This window comes from Larimichthys crocea, chromosome XVI, assembly GCF_000972845.2.
Source record: "Larimichthys crocea isolate SSNF chromosome XVI, L_crocea_2.0, whole genome shotgun sequence".
NCBI classification, from domain to species: Eukaryota; Metazoa; Chordata; class Actinopteri; family Sciaenidae; genus Larimichthys; species Larimichthys crocea.
Window position 1 is genome coordinate 8507021 of NC_040026.1, and position 16855 is coordinate 8523875.

Sequence of the window (16855 nt, forward strand, 5' to 3'; positions counted from 1 at the left end):
TCACACATTTCAGCCTCTTACTTTCTACAACTACCAATGCTGTTCATCTCCTCAGTCTAACTGTTATTACATCACTTACATAATTTATGTCATTGTAAGGAATAATGGAAGCAGTAACATAAAAATATAAGTGTGTAACACTTCAGGGCAAAACTCTCCTTGTTGGCCTGATTTGTCGATGTGAAGGTTTTCTGGTGCTCAGCCAATGAGGGAGAGTCCTGAGCGGTCCCGCTGGTGCTATCCTGCTTCCCAGGGACAGGGGGGCTGGTACGGGGGTAGAGGTAGGAGGGTGATTGAGAACCTCACTATGTATGTGTGTGTTTTCACGATACAGAGGGGGAGAGCACTGCAGCAATCTGAGAAAGTAGGTCAGACACCGACTAGCGAGAAACATAGCAGAGGAGGAAAGAGGTAGGGAGAAGAGATGGAGAGGGAGAGGAAGAGGAAAAAAGACCGGAGAGAGTTGGGTTGGGTAAAGTGTTGTGAGAATTATAAAAGATCCTGTAACCTGTAACAAGCCTAGATAGTCAAACAATAACGGTTTCTCCTTAAAAAAACATCATGATTGATGCAAAAGTGCATTTCGCACTGCACCTACTGCTTCTGTGAAGGAATTTCTTTAAAGCAAAGTAGCCTGCGAACATAACCATCATTACCAATGCAACAGCTTAACATACAGATTGGACACTGAACTTATACTACCTCGCTGACTTTCCTGGAAGGTCGCCTCTTCGGCTAAATGCTCGTCAGCTAATCTCCTTAAAAAATACAGTGGCTCAGAGTCTTAAGTCTTGTCCTTAGTCTGTTTGTGTCATGAAGACACTTGGAGAAAATATGTGTAGGCTCTCATCCAATACCCAATAAAAAACAAAAAACTGCGAGAGAGAAGTGAGAAAAATAACTGGAACTGGTTCCCTCCATTTGCTTAGTTATAACGATGGCTCTTATAAGTATGTTGCTCTTATTATTGCATAAGTGCATAATGTCGAAAACACGCAGTCACACGCACAGTACACTCAGGGCACTCAGGCTTCTTATATATATGGTCTCCACTCAAGTATGAATTACCTTTCTCTTTGCTCTTCAGGCCATGTCTGTGTTTTATTATTTATTTGATAAAGCACAAAGTATACTGCATCTATAAATACACTGCAGGGCTTGTAGGAATGGACCGCAACAGGGAAAGATTGTGCAGTACCTACACGCACAAACACACACATATCTGCACACACACACGCACACTGGTGTTATCGCGCTACTGTAATTGATTCAGTGACAATTGAATGGGCTACAGTAGAATAAGAAGCTTGAGTACATATAAACAGTAAGCTTACAGATCACACAGATGACCAAAGTTAAGGAAATTGCTTTTGAGTGATGAAAAACAAGTAGCAAAGTCATTGAGATTGTATCCCTTTCTGTCTGGGAAATTTTCCGCTTTAGGACAAAGTTTTGTAAGTGAACAAGCAAATGTGGCGCTGTAAGTCACTGAAGTACAGAGAGGATACCAAAGGTGACTAATAATACAATACTCCCAAGATGTGGAAGAGGATAGAGGCAAATGCCACAACAGTACTTCTACAAAGGTAGCTTAAGCTGTAGAGTTACAGGTAAATCTCAAGTTCACTTCAAGGACAACACACTTGATATTTATCACACAAATGTATTTATGTCTACTTGTATAAACAGGGAACTTATATTTGTGAAATTATCTAGCAGGTTTTAGGAACTCAGATGCATCTAATCTAGTAAAAGTGGGTCAGAGTGGTGGTCTTTGTGCAATTAATCCATATGCAGCCTTCATTTAGCTAACTTTGCTTACATTTCAAGCAAAAAAGTCCAGGGAGCGGGTATGAAAAACAATTTTAAAATGTTTTTAAATCTCTTCTCTCTAATTTTAAGTAAAGGATCAACTCAAGCAGACAAATTTATGTGATGATGTAGTGATGGGTTAATTGTTCACAGTCATTTATGACTGTCATATATTATTTGATTGGCCTAATGATTCTGATTATCTCTGGACTTTAGTCGCTTCTTCAGGGCAGATCCACTTGCCCTCTAGTCCGTTACAATAGGTATTTCTTTTCGTGAAATTTGGGTGAAAAATCCATCGGCCAATATCAGAATCTGTCCAACATTTTGTATGAACCCAATGCAGATGACCATCACAGTAAAATGCAGTGAAGAGTGGTCTTCCGTGTAATAGGCCAGTTTCCATATGTAGCACTTGCATGTGTAGTCAGGTCGCATATATACCAGTTGTTTTTTTGTCTTAAAGTTTCAAACTTTGCCACTGTTGTTTTTATTTATGCTTTTTTCTATGTTCTCTTTGCCCTACTGAGTTTAATTGATTTGCAACTGACTCCTTTCCTCACTTCCTGTTTCTGCTTTCTCTTCCTATCTTTCTTTTCTGTTTGCTGGTTTCTTCCTTTCTTCCAGTATGTGGCATTTGGCTCCCTATTCTTCATCCTCATCTCCATCTCCACTTTCTGCATGGAGACGCATGAGGCCTTCAACACCATCATCAACAAGACAGAGAGCGTCATGGTGGGCAACGTGACACATGAGGAGATTGTATACGAGGTGGTGACTGACAGCTGGTTGACGTATGTGGAGGGCGTGTGCGTCATTTGGTTCACCATTGAGGTCCTGCTGCGAGTCACCTTCTGCCCAGACAAGTTGGAGTTCTTCAAAAGCACCCTCAACATCATCGACTTTGTCGCCATCCTGCCCTTCTATCTGGAGGTGGGCCTGAGTGGTCTCTCCTCCAAAGCTGCCAAGGATGTCCTGGGGTTCCTCCGTGTTGTCCGATTTGTGCGTATCCTCCGAATCTTCAAGCTGACCCGCCACTTTGTGGGTCTCCGTGTCCTCGGCCACACCCTTCGTGCCAGCACCAATGAATTCCTCTTGCTCATCATCTTCTTGGCCCTTGGTGTCCTCATCTTCGCCACTATGATCTACTATGCTGAACGAATTGGTGCCGACCCAGATGACCCAACAGCTAGTGCCCACACCAACTTCAAGAACATTCCCATTGGATTTTGGTGGGCCGTTGTCACCATGACCACCCTGGGCTATGGAGATATGTACCCAGAGACGTGGTCAGGGATGCTGGTGGGTGCGCTGTGTGCCTTGGCTGGTGTGCTGACCATTGCTATGCCTGTACCTGTAATTGTTAACAACTTCGGCATGTACTACTCTCTGGCCATGGCCAAACAAAAGCTGCCCAAAAAGAAGAACAAACATATCCCCCGAGCACCTCAACCAGGGTCCCCCAACTACTGCAAGCCAGATGCCCTGGCTATGGCTACCGCATCACCACAAAGGCTTCTGGGAAATGTCCTGGGTGGAGTAATGGGGTCTGGAGGCATAGGGGGTGACTGTCCTCTCGCCCAAGAAGAAATTATAGAGATTAACAGAGGTGAGACATTTGTTTTTTTTCCCCATGTTGATTCTTTTGACAGCTGAAAAGCAAACACAAGATGTATGTATGTATGGTTTGCAGTTTTACAGTCAAAGTAAACTGACCAGCATGCTTCTGGGAAGTAAGAGCAGTTTTAGGAATGCACAGTGATGGTTTCAGAGGTCCGGTGAAGGATTAGAGTGCCAAAGTCAAGAGACAGAAGTGGGAGTGCTATCAAGAAGTGATGCATAGCTGATTCTGGATCCACCCTGGAGAAATCGCTAGCCCATCAGAACTCATGTGTAATTTATGATCAACTGGTAGGTCCAAAGTTGCCTTAAGGCACCCATCTGTCAGTGAAAAACAAACACCATGGAAGGAAAATGAACTCAATTATCTATTAAAACAGCTTAATGCATCACAATTTGGGCTGACTCCAAAGAGCGGTTTGCTCTTAACATACTGCAGCATCGGGCATCAGTCACATGCAACAATAATGCACCTTTAATGCATTACTTTACTGCCTTAGTCATCAGTGAGCCAGAAAATATTTGGTTCATTAGTGCTCGCACTACATCCTGTCTGCTTGGCTTACTTCCAGTCTAAAAGGGTTGCTTGCAGGTTGTGTCTGTATATCTGTTACGGCCGCCACCGTTTCGCCCCGGCCTATATGTGTGTGTGGGGTGTTTGCTTTATGTAAATGCAGGTCGGCGGGCGCTGGTGAGGGGTTGGGTCCTGACGGCGCCGACCTCCGAGCAGAGAGGACCAGGATTGGCTGCAGCGTCCTCCGCATCCTCTGCCAGTAGACCAATGCTCGAGTCCCACGAGGACATTTAAGCAGCCGCGGCGAGAGCATCGTGGCGGCTTATTGTGTGTGCAATAGTAATGAGCTCGCCCCGTGCTATCTGGTTAACCGTGTGTTTTGAAATTGGTGAGGAGGTGGTAATTTTGGTTTGGGACTGGGCAGGGATTAGTTTAGTCGCAGCACTGATCTCACCTAGAGGATTTTGGTTGTTAGTAACATTAGTTCAGGGGTGCTGTTTGGGTGTGTGTTTTGTTATTAGGAAATTAGTGTTAGATAGTGAGGCTTTTCTTTTTTCGTTTTGGTTCTTGTTAGAAAAGTAACAGGCTCTGTTAGAGTTCTCCTTTTGTTATATTTGTTTGTTCTTTTGACAGCATCCGCTCGCCCTTTGTTCCCTTTTTTGCCTCTCCTCCCTTTGTTAAAAGACAATCTGAACTTTCATTTAATAAAATACTTTTGTTTGATAACCTTTAAAATCTGGTTCTTATGTTACTTCTTTCATACCCTTTTATGGTCGTAACAATATCTTTTAGCAGGAAGTTATATTAGTAAAAAATTGACAACTGGCTCCAAGACTGCTTTGCAGTATCATCACCACATGGTCCAACACAACACAGAGCAACACACTCGCTTAGTAACATATTTTAATAATAATGCCTCAGCGAATGTGTGGGCGGCCACTACAGCAGTCATTCCTAATCATTAATCAACATTAGTTGCAACTCGACATTACAGAGTAGTCACGGTTTACCAATGTCTAGACGTACTCCGTACATTTACAAAAGAAAAATTAGTTATCAGAGAAGTTCTCAGAGGCTAATGGGGTGTAAAACTTTTTTATTTTTAATCTGATTTATGGCCAAACAAAACTTTAATGTTTAAATGAATTTGTGCACTGGGCAGATCAGTTAATACATTATTTAACACCTTATTTCAGCACTAATATGTGCTATTTAGTTAATAATTATAAAGTTTATATTAATGCACATTATTTTGCAATGTCAGAATTTTCCAATAATAATCATATTTGCTATTCTACTTTGACTATTAACAGACAAGCTCAGATTAACATCTGAAATGGGGGATACAATTGCTATGATTTCTCCCATTTGATTAATAAAATAAAAGAATGCGCATCAACTTCTGAAAGCACTTCTGATAAAGAAGATGCCCATCTCTGCTGTTTCTTCATAACTATCCTGTATGTGGTTTTCTTTCTTCCTTTGCTTTGCCCCCACCTTCCTTCTAGATTCCAAGCAGAATGGTGATGCAGCCTCGGCTGCCCTGGCTAACGAGGACTGCCCCACCATCGACCAGGTGCTGAGCCCAGACGAGAGGAGCCCTATCGGGCGGGGGCCTACCCGGGAACGTTACCAGCAGGACCGTGCCTGCTTCCTGCTCAACACCAGGGAATTTCGTGCCACAGATGGGAATGTGCGGAAAGGTACGTTTCACACCAGGAGACGGATACATAAACATGCATTTTATGTAAACAGCATCTTATGTAAACAGATCCATACAGCAAGATGCCAAGCGTAACATACTGTGAACATGTACATTATACACGTCCAGTGTGCAGCTGATGCAGATAAGTACACATAGGGTACTGTATGTAGATCCAAACATTTAGTAAAGGTGGTTTGGTCGAGAGTCAACACAGAAAACTGACACTGAAAGCCACAACTGCACCAGCTCCAATCACAGCTAGCAGCGAAACATACACGCATATATACAGTCATACAGTTACAACACATTTTGCATACACACGTCTTCTGCTCTGCTCTATTTGTTTCCACCTCTTCACATTCATGTTCTCTGTCTTTCCATCACCGCTTGGTATCATGTTTTTATTATTTCTACTGTCAGACAAGATTTTCTGTCCCTCTTCTTCTCTCCTTTTTTCTTTCTCTTCCATCTTTCCACGGTGTCTGTGAATTTTGTTCTGTGTCCCATAATGTCACATTCATTCATGCTCATAAACAATCTCTGTCTTTCTCTGTCTTCTGGACTCGACAGTTGACCATGCATTAATTTACTTCTCGTCACTTCTGTTTCTCCCTCTCTGTTTCTCTCTCTCTTGCCTCTTGCACCCTCCTTATTATTTTGGCCTGACCCCCCCCCCTCCCCCTACCCTTCCTCCCTTCCTGTGATGACTTTCCCTTCCTAACCTGCCATACATTTTCCCTTCTAACACCCTCTGCCTTCATCTTTTAATCCGTGCCTTCATGCTCCCTCCCCCTCTTTTCCTTTGTACTACAATATAATCCCCTCCCCATCACACTTTTTTAAAATTTTTTACCCCATGTGCATTATTTTCATGCTCATGAAAACCTGACACCTTGATTCATTTAACTACTGCAATCCAACCACCACCACTGCCGCCAACCTGCACCAAAACACTCCCTTATACTCCCTCCAAACTTTCAACACCCCCTGTTGACAACAAACTAGAGGCAGCAGCCCTGTCACCCAGCCCAGACTCCCCTCTGACTGAGGATTGGTATAAGATGGAAGGGTCTCTGTTACAGCAGGACCTCAATGCAAACTCCACCTCCTCCTGGATCAAACCATAGACCAGAGGTAACACTGACAGAAGTTTAAAAAATTAAGGAGCCCGTAGTCAACTTTTGACTGAAAACATACATACTTTTTGATCTGACTCTCCTTGACATAGCATGTTTTGTAGTTGCACAAACCACTACAGCTATACAGGTACAGCACCCACTTAAACACAGATGCAGCTACACACATTATGCATGACTTCAAATCACAGATACACCACCGTTTCCACAGTGTTGTGTCTACATGTTCAGTGGAGTTTGAAGTGTCACCCATGAGGAGTCTTCTCTGTGCCTGAAAGTATGGAAAGTGTGCTGTCAATACTAAACAGATTGATACAAAGCAGTTGAGCTAAGTTTAGGTCATGCTTCAATCTGAATATTAAGGTTCGGGAAGCATTTTAGGGCACATCATCTGATCTGTGAGGTATTTTATCCAGTGAAACCTAACATCAGCCCAATATCCTAACTATTCTAACTTTGTGAACTCATGTACAAGATGTAAAAACAAAAGAAAACTTTGGAAAGAAAATGGGATTGCACTGTGATATACACCCAGCAGTGTGCACAAATATGTGTATACTTGTGTGTACGTGTCTGTGTGAGAGCTTAAAACATTCATGAGTGCAAGAGCGCGTCCACGTGGGCGCGCACATGTGCAAATACATCCAGCAGCTCAATTGAAAATAACCCAGTTGTCGTGTCCTGTGTCAATAACTAATAAAACATACACTGCAGAAGATTGAACGGGAACAGTGGGTCACGTTGTTGTCTGATGTGCCTCTGTGTTGTTGTTGTCTCTCTCTTCAGGTTGTGTCATATCACGCGTGTGTATGTGGGCTTTTTCATTCTTACATGTTATACACTGTGTCTTTGTCCTCTCAAAGCCGTCTGAGTGTTGTGTTTGTGCTGTCGTGTGTGGCTTAATTTTGTTTTTCCCTTCTACTGTGTTTATTCGTGTTCCTCCCTACCCCATGGGCCTCCACCTTGGCAAACAAAAACACTATAATTTAGGAAGGTTTTGTCTTGGAAAATACACTCTTTTTTCAGTAGTGTATAAATATATATGTACATGTACTCATGCACAGGTAAACTTTCAAACTCTTCAGGCATTACCTGAACCTTTTATGCTAAATACATTTCAGACTTAAAGATGTGCATACTTGCATGTACATATGCTGTAATCCATGTTAAATAAATTGGCCAGCCATGAAAGCTTCACACATTGAGTGCAGTGCTGTATGACGATCATCTCTCCAAGGTCCAAGGTCACTGGGGTCAGTGGAGACATCTGGGTCAAGGGATAGTACCTCTTGAAACATGCCACGCTAAAAACAAGCAAATCATTTTGAACTGTAATCATGCAATGTTTCACTACAACTTCGTAAAAGCCAGTCATCACAATACTTATTTATGAAATACTGTGTTGTGAGCGTGTAATGGATCTGAAATACTACTCCCTAGACCATGTATCTGTGCTTTCAGTGCCTAGTGTAGTTCAAAGTTCAGGACCTTTTTGTATTTGTACTGTGGAGACCTGGATAGAAATTAAAATGAGCATTATAATCTGCACTCGGTGACCGAAACACTCACACACTTACTGACCAAACAGACAAATGCTAAGACAGATTTGGTTGAAAAACTACATGCTGTCTAAGGTAAGCAAGCTTTGAGCTGTCCAAGCCCTTCACTTACAGGTCCCTGACATTGCTTCAGTTTCAATGGTTCTTATGTATAAACTGCAATTTAAGTGCTACAAAAAAATCCCTCTTTAAAGCAAATCAGGAGTTCATTAGGATGACGCTTCAGGGTTTGGGCTTCTTACAGGAAAGTTGTACACTATAATTTATACATTTAGTTTGGGGATCTACAATGGTCCTTGTTTCCTAGTTAGTCTGTGTTCAGCCATTGATTTGTTTCTTAACATTACCTGATTCTCAAGTATTGGATAGCCCTGTGAAATACCATCCACGGTGTAGCCCACCTCCTGCTCCGTAAATGTGTAAATGAATAGGTGGTTCCTTATGAATCAGTTGAAAAAGAAAAAGTACTGAATATCAAGAAAATGAGCAAAAACAAACAGGGTTTATGTTAGTTAATGCCCCTGTTCTCCTCCGTGTTTTTAAAGAGGGATTCTCATGCTGTCTAAAATCATTATTGTGTGCTTCAGTTGTGATTTATTTCGTAGATACGCGCATAAAATGTCTTTGCCAACTTATTTTTATTAGCTTTTCAGTTTTATTCTCTTTGATTGTTGGCCATTTAACTTCCTATGATTCCTGCGATATGCATGTCTCACCAAGGTCAAACGGTCAATCACCCCTTTGATTGCCCACTTCCAATCACTCCTCTAGACCTTCAAGGGTCTCGTTTGTTTCTGTCTCTCTCTCTCTCTGTCTCTATCTCGTTACAGTGTGTGTGCAAGTTGTTTTTCTTTTTTAATTCTTGGGTTTTTGTGCTGTTATTTCTACCATGGTGTGTACATCTTTCATTAAGTATTTTTGTGGTGTATTATGTGATTTTGTACAGATTTGTGTTCATGTGTTGTAGTGTGAATGCTTTATTTTTCAGTGTCAATAGGATTAAGTTATGTTTATTTCGAAATTACATATTTTGCTGTTGTCTGTGGTGATGGTTTGTTTTTTTTCTTAATGTCTTTGAGTTTTGTACAACTTTGTTTTGTTGTTCGATGTTTTGACTTCCCCTATGTTCTTCCTGTGTTCTCCTTTGAGTTTTACCATCACCTAATATCTGTCTAATTAATTGGAATGATAGAGGAAATTGCCAACAAAACAGTGAAATTAATTAATATAAAAATGGCACAAGTCTCACTGGTGGACATTCTCAAGGATTTATTTGGCAAAATAGCCCATTATTCATAACCAAATACAACTAAACCCATCATAATGAACATTTTGACCTAAAAAGAGGGATTATTTTTGTTGAACTTTCATCAACAACAGAAATTCTGCATTGCGATATAACACAGTTTTGATACTAGACATTAGAGAGGATGTGTGTTTTTATAAACAAGCTGTAATATTAAGCAGGGCACATTTGCTCTTCATCCACATTTCATTCCACCCTTGCTTACCATAACGTAAAACTTTTAAAACTCTTATAATGATCATATCGATTAGGATAGATTGTTTCTTGAATTATTTTGTCAAGAATAAAAGTTTTATAATACTGGCCACCACAACACATCTGTTGTGGTGGCCATCTGTTATAGCTAATTTCGACTGTAGAAATAGCTCCAACCAAATAAAACATACAAACTATAAATTTCTTAAAAGCTTTCCTGTGTAACGTGTCCTATGTGGTAACACTTGTCAGCGTCCTCCTGTTTGTCATTGTTCTCCTGTACTCATAAACAGTCATTTGTAAAACTTGTTCTACATTGTCGTGCATGTTCTAATGTGTGTAACAATACCACGGTGTTTCTGACTACGTCTGCCTCATTGCAATACTGCAAATATTCCTCTTTATGAGCCAGATTTTTACCTTATGAAAGAAATAATACATGACATGTACAGTATGTATGTATGTATGTACATATGATAAATATTTACATATATGTATCAAATATTAAATGGAGCTTTAATGACAACAGCTAATGCATATATGTCTGCGTGACCTACATACAGCTGACAAGAGGACGTAGGACACAGTTTCCTGTCATCTAGTTTCCCCAAAAGACATCTATGGTGCTGTATGTACTGTATGGACACATTGTGGCTTTAGTAATGGTCATGAAGCAATCCATACATCTAATTATGGGTAACAGGAGATCGTACCATCTTTAACAGGCAATTGATCCCATGTAAGAATGATACAGTGTGTGGCCATGCACAAGAATAGCATCCAAACAGTCAGCAAATCTCAAGTATCCACAGCGAGAAAGCACAAATGTATTTATTTCATGTGCGTTAAGTAATAGAGGCGGTCAAGTTGTCCTCTGCCTCGTGCATACATACTGTACATACATACAGTACAGTACTCACATGAATGATTAAGTCTATCACTTTAGTTTAGTCTTACAAGATTATTTCCTTGGTAAACAGTCAGAATATTTGCAGTCTTTCCTCTCTCTGTTCTTCTGTGTCTTCCCTCTCCATAACCTCCTCCTCCTGTGATTAACACTCATTCTCCATCCCATCCCCAGGCCGCCACTGCAGTGCAAGTGTAACTAAAGACTGACTGTAGGTAGGTACGTATTCCCTCCACAGTGTAAATTAAGTGTGACTTTGGGAAGGAATTATGTCATCACTGAACACAGTGACAGGCAGACTCGCCATTTCCCCTGATAGACAATCCCAGAGCACAAAACCCCTGTTGATGTTGTAAATACAGTACTTAGCACAGTGAGGTAGCTAGCAGACCGTGACAGACTGCAGTGGCTGGGACATGATTAACTTTATAAGCATTTTTATTGTAATTTCTGAAACCTTTCCTTGTCTTGACTTCTACCAAGCAATATCAGCGAAAGCAAAGTGGACCAATCAACTTTTTGCCAGTCAAATTGTTCACTTATATTTCACATTACTGCCCTTCTACATTATTCGTCATCAGTTTCACCTCCATCTTATCAACAGATGAGAATTTCTTTTTCTCTTAATCATGTGTTGCTCATATCACACTTGACAAGTGTTTCAAATCCTCTGATTTCAGACTAAAAAAAGGGCCAAATAAAGGATTTCTTTGTTCAAAGCAACAGAGACAAAAATATACAAATAAATACCGCAAACGTGACCACCTATACTTTCAGTAGTTTTTAGAACATATGTAGTCTTCTTTTTTTTATCACGTTAGCGGTGTGGATTTTTCCACTCATTCTTTCTCTCTCCTCTATGCATGCTGCATGCTGATTTTGTTTTAGCACCAAGAATAGATCCAAAGGGATTGCTCAGTAGAATCAAAATCTTTTGTTGTAACTTCATAGACAGGCTTCCCAGTATTATTCTTGTGAACTCCCAAATCTGTAGGGCATTCATCATTGTTAATCAAAGTAAAACAGTTGATAAAAGGACCAGTGTCTGGCAGAATATGGCAGAAATTTAATATTCATTAGCATGGTATAACCACATGAATAGAAGAATTCCAAATGTTTTTGTAACTATTGCATGAGTCCACGTTCTTTTTCTTTTTCTGGCATTTTTCAGAGTGACCGTAGTTTCTCCTGAACACTTGGAAGGAAATTAGCAATTTTGTTTATACCGGTTTAAGTTGTATTCCTGAGACTGGTTGATTTGACAACACCTGTGGTTATCCCGAGAAGTTGGAGGTGTGCAGCATGTTGTTAAAATGCTGAATTGCTGTCTTGTCTTATAGACACATTTTTGATGAATGATTGCAGTTAACGCTAATGCTTGTAATATGACACAGCTGCAGCAGGATTTTCAGTTTGCGTAAGCAGAAACTTAATGCAGCTCTGTGTCGGAGAGCGAATAGTAAACAGTCAGGCAGATATAAACGGAATAAAATTAAGATGGATTTCATGCATACGTGCAGTGATTCCAATACAGGAATGGCGGAGTCCGCCACTAACAATAAAAACTACTATATAGAAAGGTAATTACTGAGAATAAATACACTGAAGTATTATTCAAAAAATATATCATCATTAATAATATCAAAAACCGGGTTTAATTTTATTAAAATCTTAAGGATTCTACCTTTAACTATCTATTCAGTTTCATCTTAAAGCTAACTTAAGATACGATTTACTTAAGATTTATGAGATTCAGTAGTGTTCAGTATTGTTGTAGTTTTGCAAATAGAAATTTGATGCAACCTGACAGTTTGTCTCGATACATTTAATATCAACAAAAAATACTTTCATAACTGAACTTTGAGAATGAAGCAGCACAACAGATTGGCCAGACATCTTCTCGGAAATCTTTGTGTCAGATGTAGCCCAGTGAATGCATCATCAATATTTTACTGAGTTACCATCTGACTAATGTGCCTCAGCGAGATAAAAAAAAAAGGGACTTATATTTATGGTTGGCTCAAATAATGCGTGATACAAAGTTTTGGAGTATTGCCGTATTTTCCATTCTAACAGGAAGACACAAAGGGCGTCATACTGTACCAGTGGGTGTTCTTTGTCTGACTGTGGCCTTGTGATGGTTGGAGTTTGACAACAATATGCTCTATAACGAATTTTGTCGCAAACAGTTTTATTGCTTTGCCTTAAAATTCAGTTTCATCTAACGTAACACATTCCTAATAAAACTATAAGACTCCACCCATTACGGGTCTGTTAGCCATTGTTAGGGCAGATTAGCTGCGACCTACCAATGGTGTTTTTCACTTCACTTGATGCAACAACACTCAGTCAGCACAGCAATACCCTCTCTGTGGCTACTTCCTACAGGGGGAATTCAACATCTGCATGCTGTGTTACACACCAACAGTATACAGCGGGAAAGGACACAAAGGCCAATGTGTTGTTTCTCAAATGAATCGGTTATTGCAAACATACCTCCAGAGGAGGCAATATACTTAAAAGTCACTTACACAAGTGGACAGTGTGTCATTTCCCACTGTAAACAAAATGTGAACTGATCTCCATTACAGGATGCGATTACCGGGGGACAGGAAGTGGTTTTAAATGTTTCAGGGAGGACATTTCGGGGTTGGCCATTTGAAGTTTACAGGAACCAAAAGCAAATGCAGCAAAGCAAAGTGGGCTATTTATGAAGCATAATGCAAAGGCAATCAATTATTCTGCATAACTTCATTTATGATGCATCTCTAAGCTGGTTCACCTAAAACATCATCTGGTCAACTCCTTCACTGTATCAGTGATATCTGAGTATTTACTACTGTGTATTTGTGTAAAGCTGTATAGTTTTTGGCCAAATAGTTGTCTAAAACACCTGAACATTGCATATTGTGCTTCACATGATAAAATGTTGGGTGATTTATTCAATGGGCCTACTTGGTATAGAATTTCTTAATATCTAAGAATCTTTTGTTTTCCTGTTTTGAAAAAAAAAAAAAGACATATCATAACTCGCATTTTCTTGTTTTGTCTTGTCTTGTCTGTCTTGTCTGTGTCTGTCTTCGTCTGTCCTTTATATGTCTTTATGATTTCATAACTTTTTTTCAATTTCTTATCCTTAATTTGTTCTCTTCTCATGTTGATTTTTTCTCCTAACATCTTAAACCTCATGTTCATGTTTCAATACTGTGTAACCTTCATGATAAACCACCTGAATATGGAAAATTTGTCATAACATGCCCAAACATTTCAATTATTATTTCATTTTATTTTATTTGCATATGATATCAAAACTATAATTATTATAAATTTAATAATATACTATCCTATAATATAATATAATAAATCAATTAATGGTTAAAATTATTTTCATAAAGCAACGGGCTACGAGAAATCTCGCAGTCTCAATAACATATCGGGAATGGCTGGGTCATCGCTGCGGCTTGCTCCTATCACTAGCCCACCCTTTGAAACCTATGAGCCCCCAGGACCACTGCGCCGCTGTCGTTCCCCCATACCCTCCATTTTGTAGCAGAAAGGATTTCCGCGATTATATGATAAGGGACGCAGTGGATTAGCTATGGACTGAAGCTGGCACTGAAGCCTCCATTTGGATTGTACACTGAGCAAAAACAATAGCAATAACATAAAATGAACTTGAATGTAGGAAGAACAACCTCTTGTCTTGTGAATCTAATGGTCTATGATGCATGCATCAGGTTAGCTGAATGGGTCAAAGTTTTAGCTTTAAAGATCCACCGTTATTTTAAATGATTAGAAGAAATGTAAAAAAAAAAAAAAAACTGTTAGTAATTAAAATAGTGTCAGAGGTTTTAAAAAAAAAACATAATGTAAACATGCGCACAGTTACATTTTAAAACTTAGAATTAAGTGTGTAGATGGTCATCCATTTTTAAATGTTCTGGACCAAACAAAACTGAGCTCACAACACTGTCCAGAAAAATGATCATGAAACAAGATACTTCAGTTCATTTAGCCAAAGACAAACCTACATTTATAGATTATATTGATGTTAAATAGGTTTCTACTTTCTGTCTTTTGTGAATATTGATGTATGGACAGTGCAGACATCATTTTGGTAATTTTTTCTCTCTAAAAGAAAAAAGAAAAAGAAAAGACTTGGCCTCTATAAGTCTCAATGTTAACACTTAATTTTGTATCTTACCATTGTGACATCATTGGACACTTAATGTTGATAGTTTACAGAGCAAAGCTAAGTGAAAAACAAAACAAAACAGAAACATGCTTAGCTTAAATGAAAAGATATTAAACAAATTAAAGTATTGTACCATAAGAGCTATCTCAACTGTGCAGCCTAACATGACTTTTGAAAATTATCACATTGTTTAATTACATCGCTGTTAGGATCCCATATATGCAATTGTTATCTTACAATGTACAGTTAAAGGTCTATTCAGTCACTCTTTTTGGCAGTTGCAAGCATGTTGTCAAATACATTTATATATATTAATCATTATCATCTTATATGCAATTATAACAATCATAATGGTCCGGATGAGCTTAGTTTGGAGACCATGTCGTGGAGGGACCATTACAGTGTGTTATATCGATGGAGGCACCTGAGCTAGTGCAAGCTTGTTACTTACTACTGGCCTTCGCTCATGGATCACACCAACGGGTTTAACAAAAAGTTAGTTTATTCCTTAGACATTCAAAGTCTTTACTATTGGCTGCTGATTTTTTTTTTTGACAACATCCATGTTTAATTTTAGTTTTAAGTGCATTAGATTTCTGACAAGATAGCTTGCTAACGCAATGCTCATTGTTACGGATGTTATATATAACATCGGAGCTTAACACTAGCACATAGACTTTATAAACCCAGCTGATTCTGTACTCATGGATGCAGACGAGCACTGAACTACCAGATTTTGCACCTTTTTGAAACTGCAGGAAATTATTAACATTGTTCATGCAGCTGTGGTAATCTCACATCATCAGTTAATAATTTAAATGTAATAATAATAAACAACTGACGGGAGATTTAAAAAGAAAATGTTTATCAGAAAATGAAATATGTACTTGTAGGACTGCAGTTTTTCCAAAAATTCCTCATAAAATGTAGTTAGAAGGTTACTAAAAAGTTATAACAATAAGCTAAGTACAAAGAAATTACCTATAAAGTCAGATATGGATGACTACATAATTATTTATATAGTTACAATGAATAAATGCACTTTACTAACAGTCAGTGTTCATTTACTAACCTTTAAATCTTGCATGTTTAAGTCACAAACAATATTACAGCAAATGAATAGACTGAACATGTGAGGCCACCCAGTCAAACAAAGGATGCTTTTCTAAATATATTTGTTTTGCTTCTTCTTCACATTTGACGCTTCTTAAAGATATTTTTTTCCTTTTTTTTTTTGTTTCAACGTTTGTCTAAATCAGTTTGAAAAAACAAACAAACAAACAAACAAAAAACGGGCAAATGCAATGTGTTGGTTAATCTTAGGAAAAAAATTATGACAGTAGTTTACCATTTCTCTTCATAATATTAAATAAGCAATCTCTTTTAGGCATCCTCATGCCATCCTCACTTGAAAAAATATGTTATATTAAAAGTTGAGCAAAAAAGATTTTAAAATAATAACACATTCACATATGCAATAAACATGCAATATTATTTTAATGCTGGAAAGCATGCTGTGCACATACATATGTAAATATGCAGATCTATTTTTAACCTTAAGAATGCACAGACTTGATAGGCAGTCTACTTATTATGTTTCATTTAGCTGTTCCAGGAGTGTACAAAAGTATTACAATGACATGAAACATCTGTCTTGTTTTATTTTAATTTTAATTCAAGTCAGTGTGGTCTTAACTGGTCCTTCAAACTTTTCAATGTTGTGGCTGCCATTTTTAATTGTTTACGTTTTGTAATAGTTTATATTTTCTTCACTTGTACTGGTAATGTGTATTTTCTTGTAAGGAATGACTGAATTTCTGTACCACTGATTGTCTAAAATAACATTTGTTCAAAAGATGTTGTATTCAACTGTCCTTAAGTTCATGAACAAACAGAAATGTAGAAA

At 38.7% G+C, this 16855-nt stretch overlaps 1 protein-coding gene across 6 annotated transcripts in view; it reads left to right on the forward strand.

Moving 5' to 3' along the window:
• The window catches only part of LOC104920699 (potassium voltage-gated channel subfamily C member 1), a 49205-nt gene that overhangs the window by 23481 nt on the left and 8869 nt on the right, over nt 1-16855 (forward strand). Inside the window, exons 3-7 of one of the 6 annotated variants that reach the window (XM_019271072.2) lie at nt 2440-3421; nt 5455-5649; nt 7574-7594; nt 10929-10973; nt 14150-14178. In XM_019271072.2, the coding sequence (XP_019126617.1) occupies nt 2440-3421; nt 5455-5649; nt 7574-7594; nt 10929-10963 (1233 nt within the window). In that variant the 3' untranslated portion in view covers nt 10964-10973; nt 14150-14178. Of the gene's footprint in view, nt 1-2439; nt 3422-5454; nt 5650-6656; nt 6786-7573; nt 9238-10928; nt 13781-14149; nt 15754-16855 lie in introns of those variants that run through there. The other 5 variants (XM_019271069.2, XM_019271071.2, XM_019271070.2 and 2 more) reach the window with 5 other exon arrangements.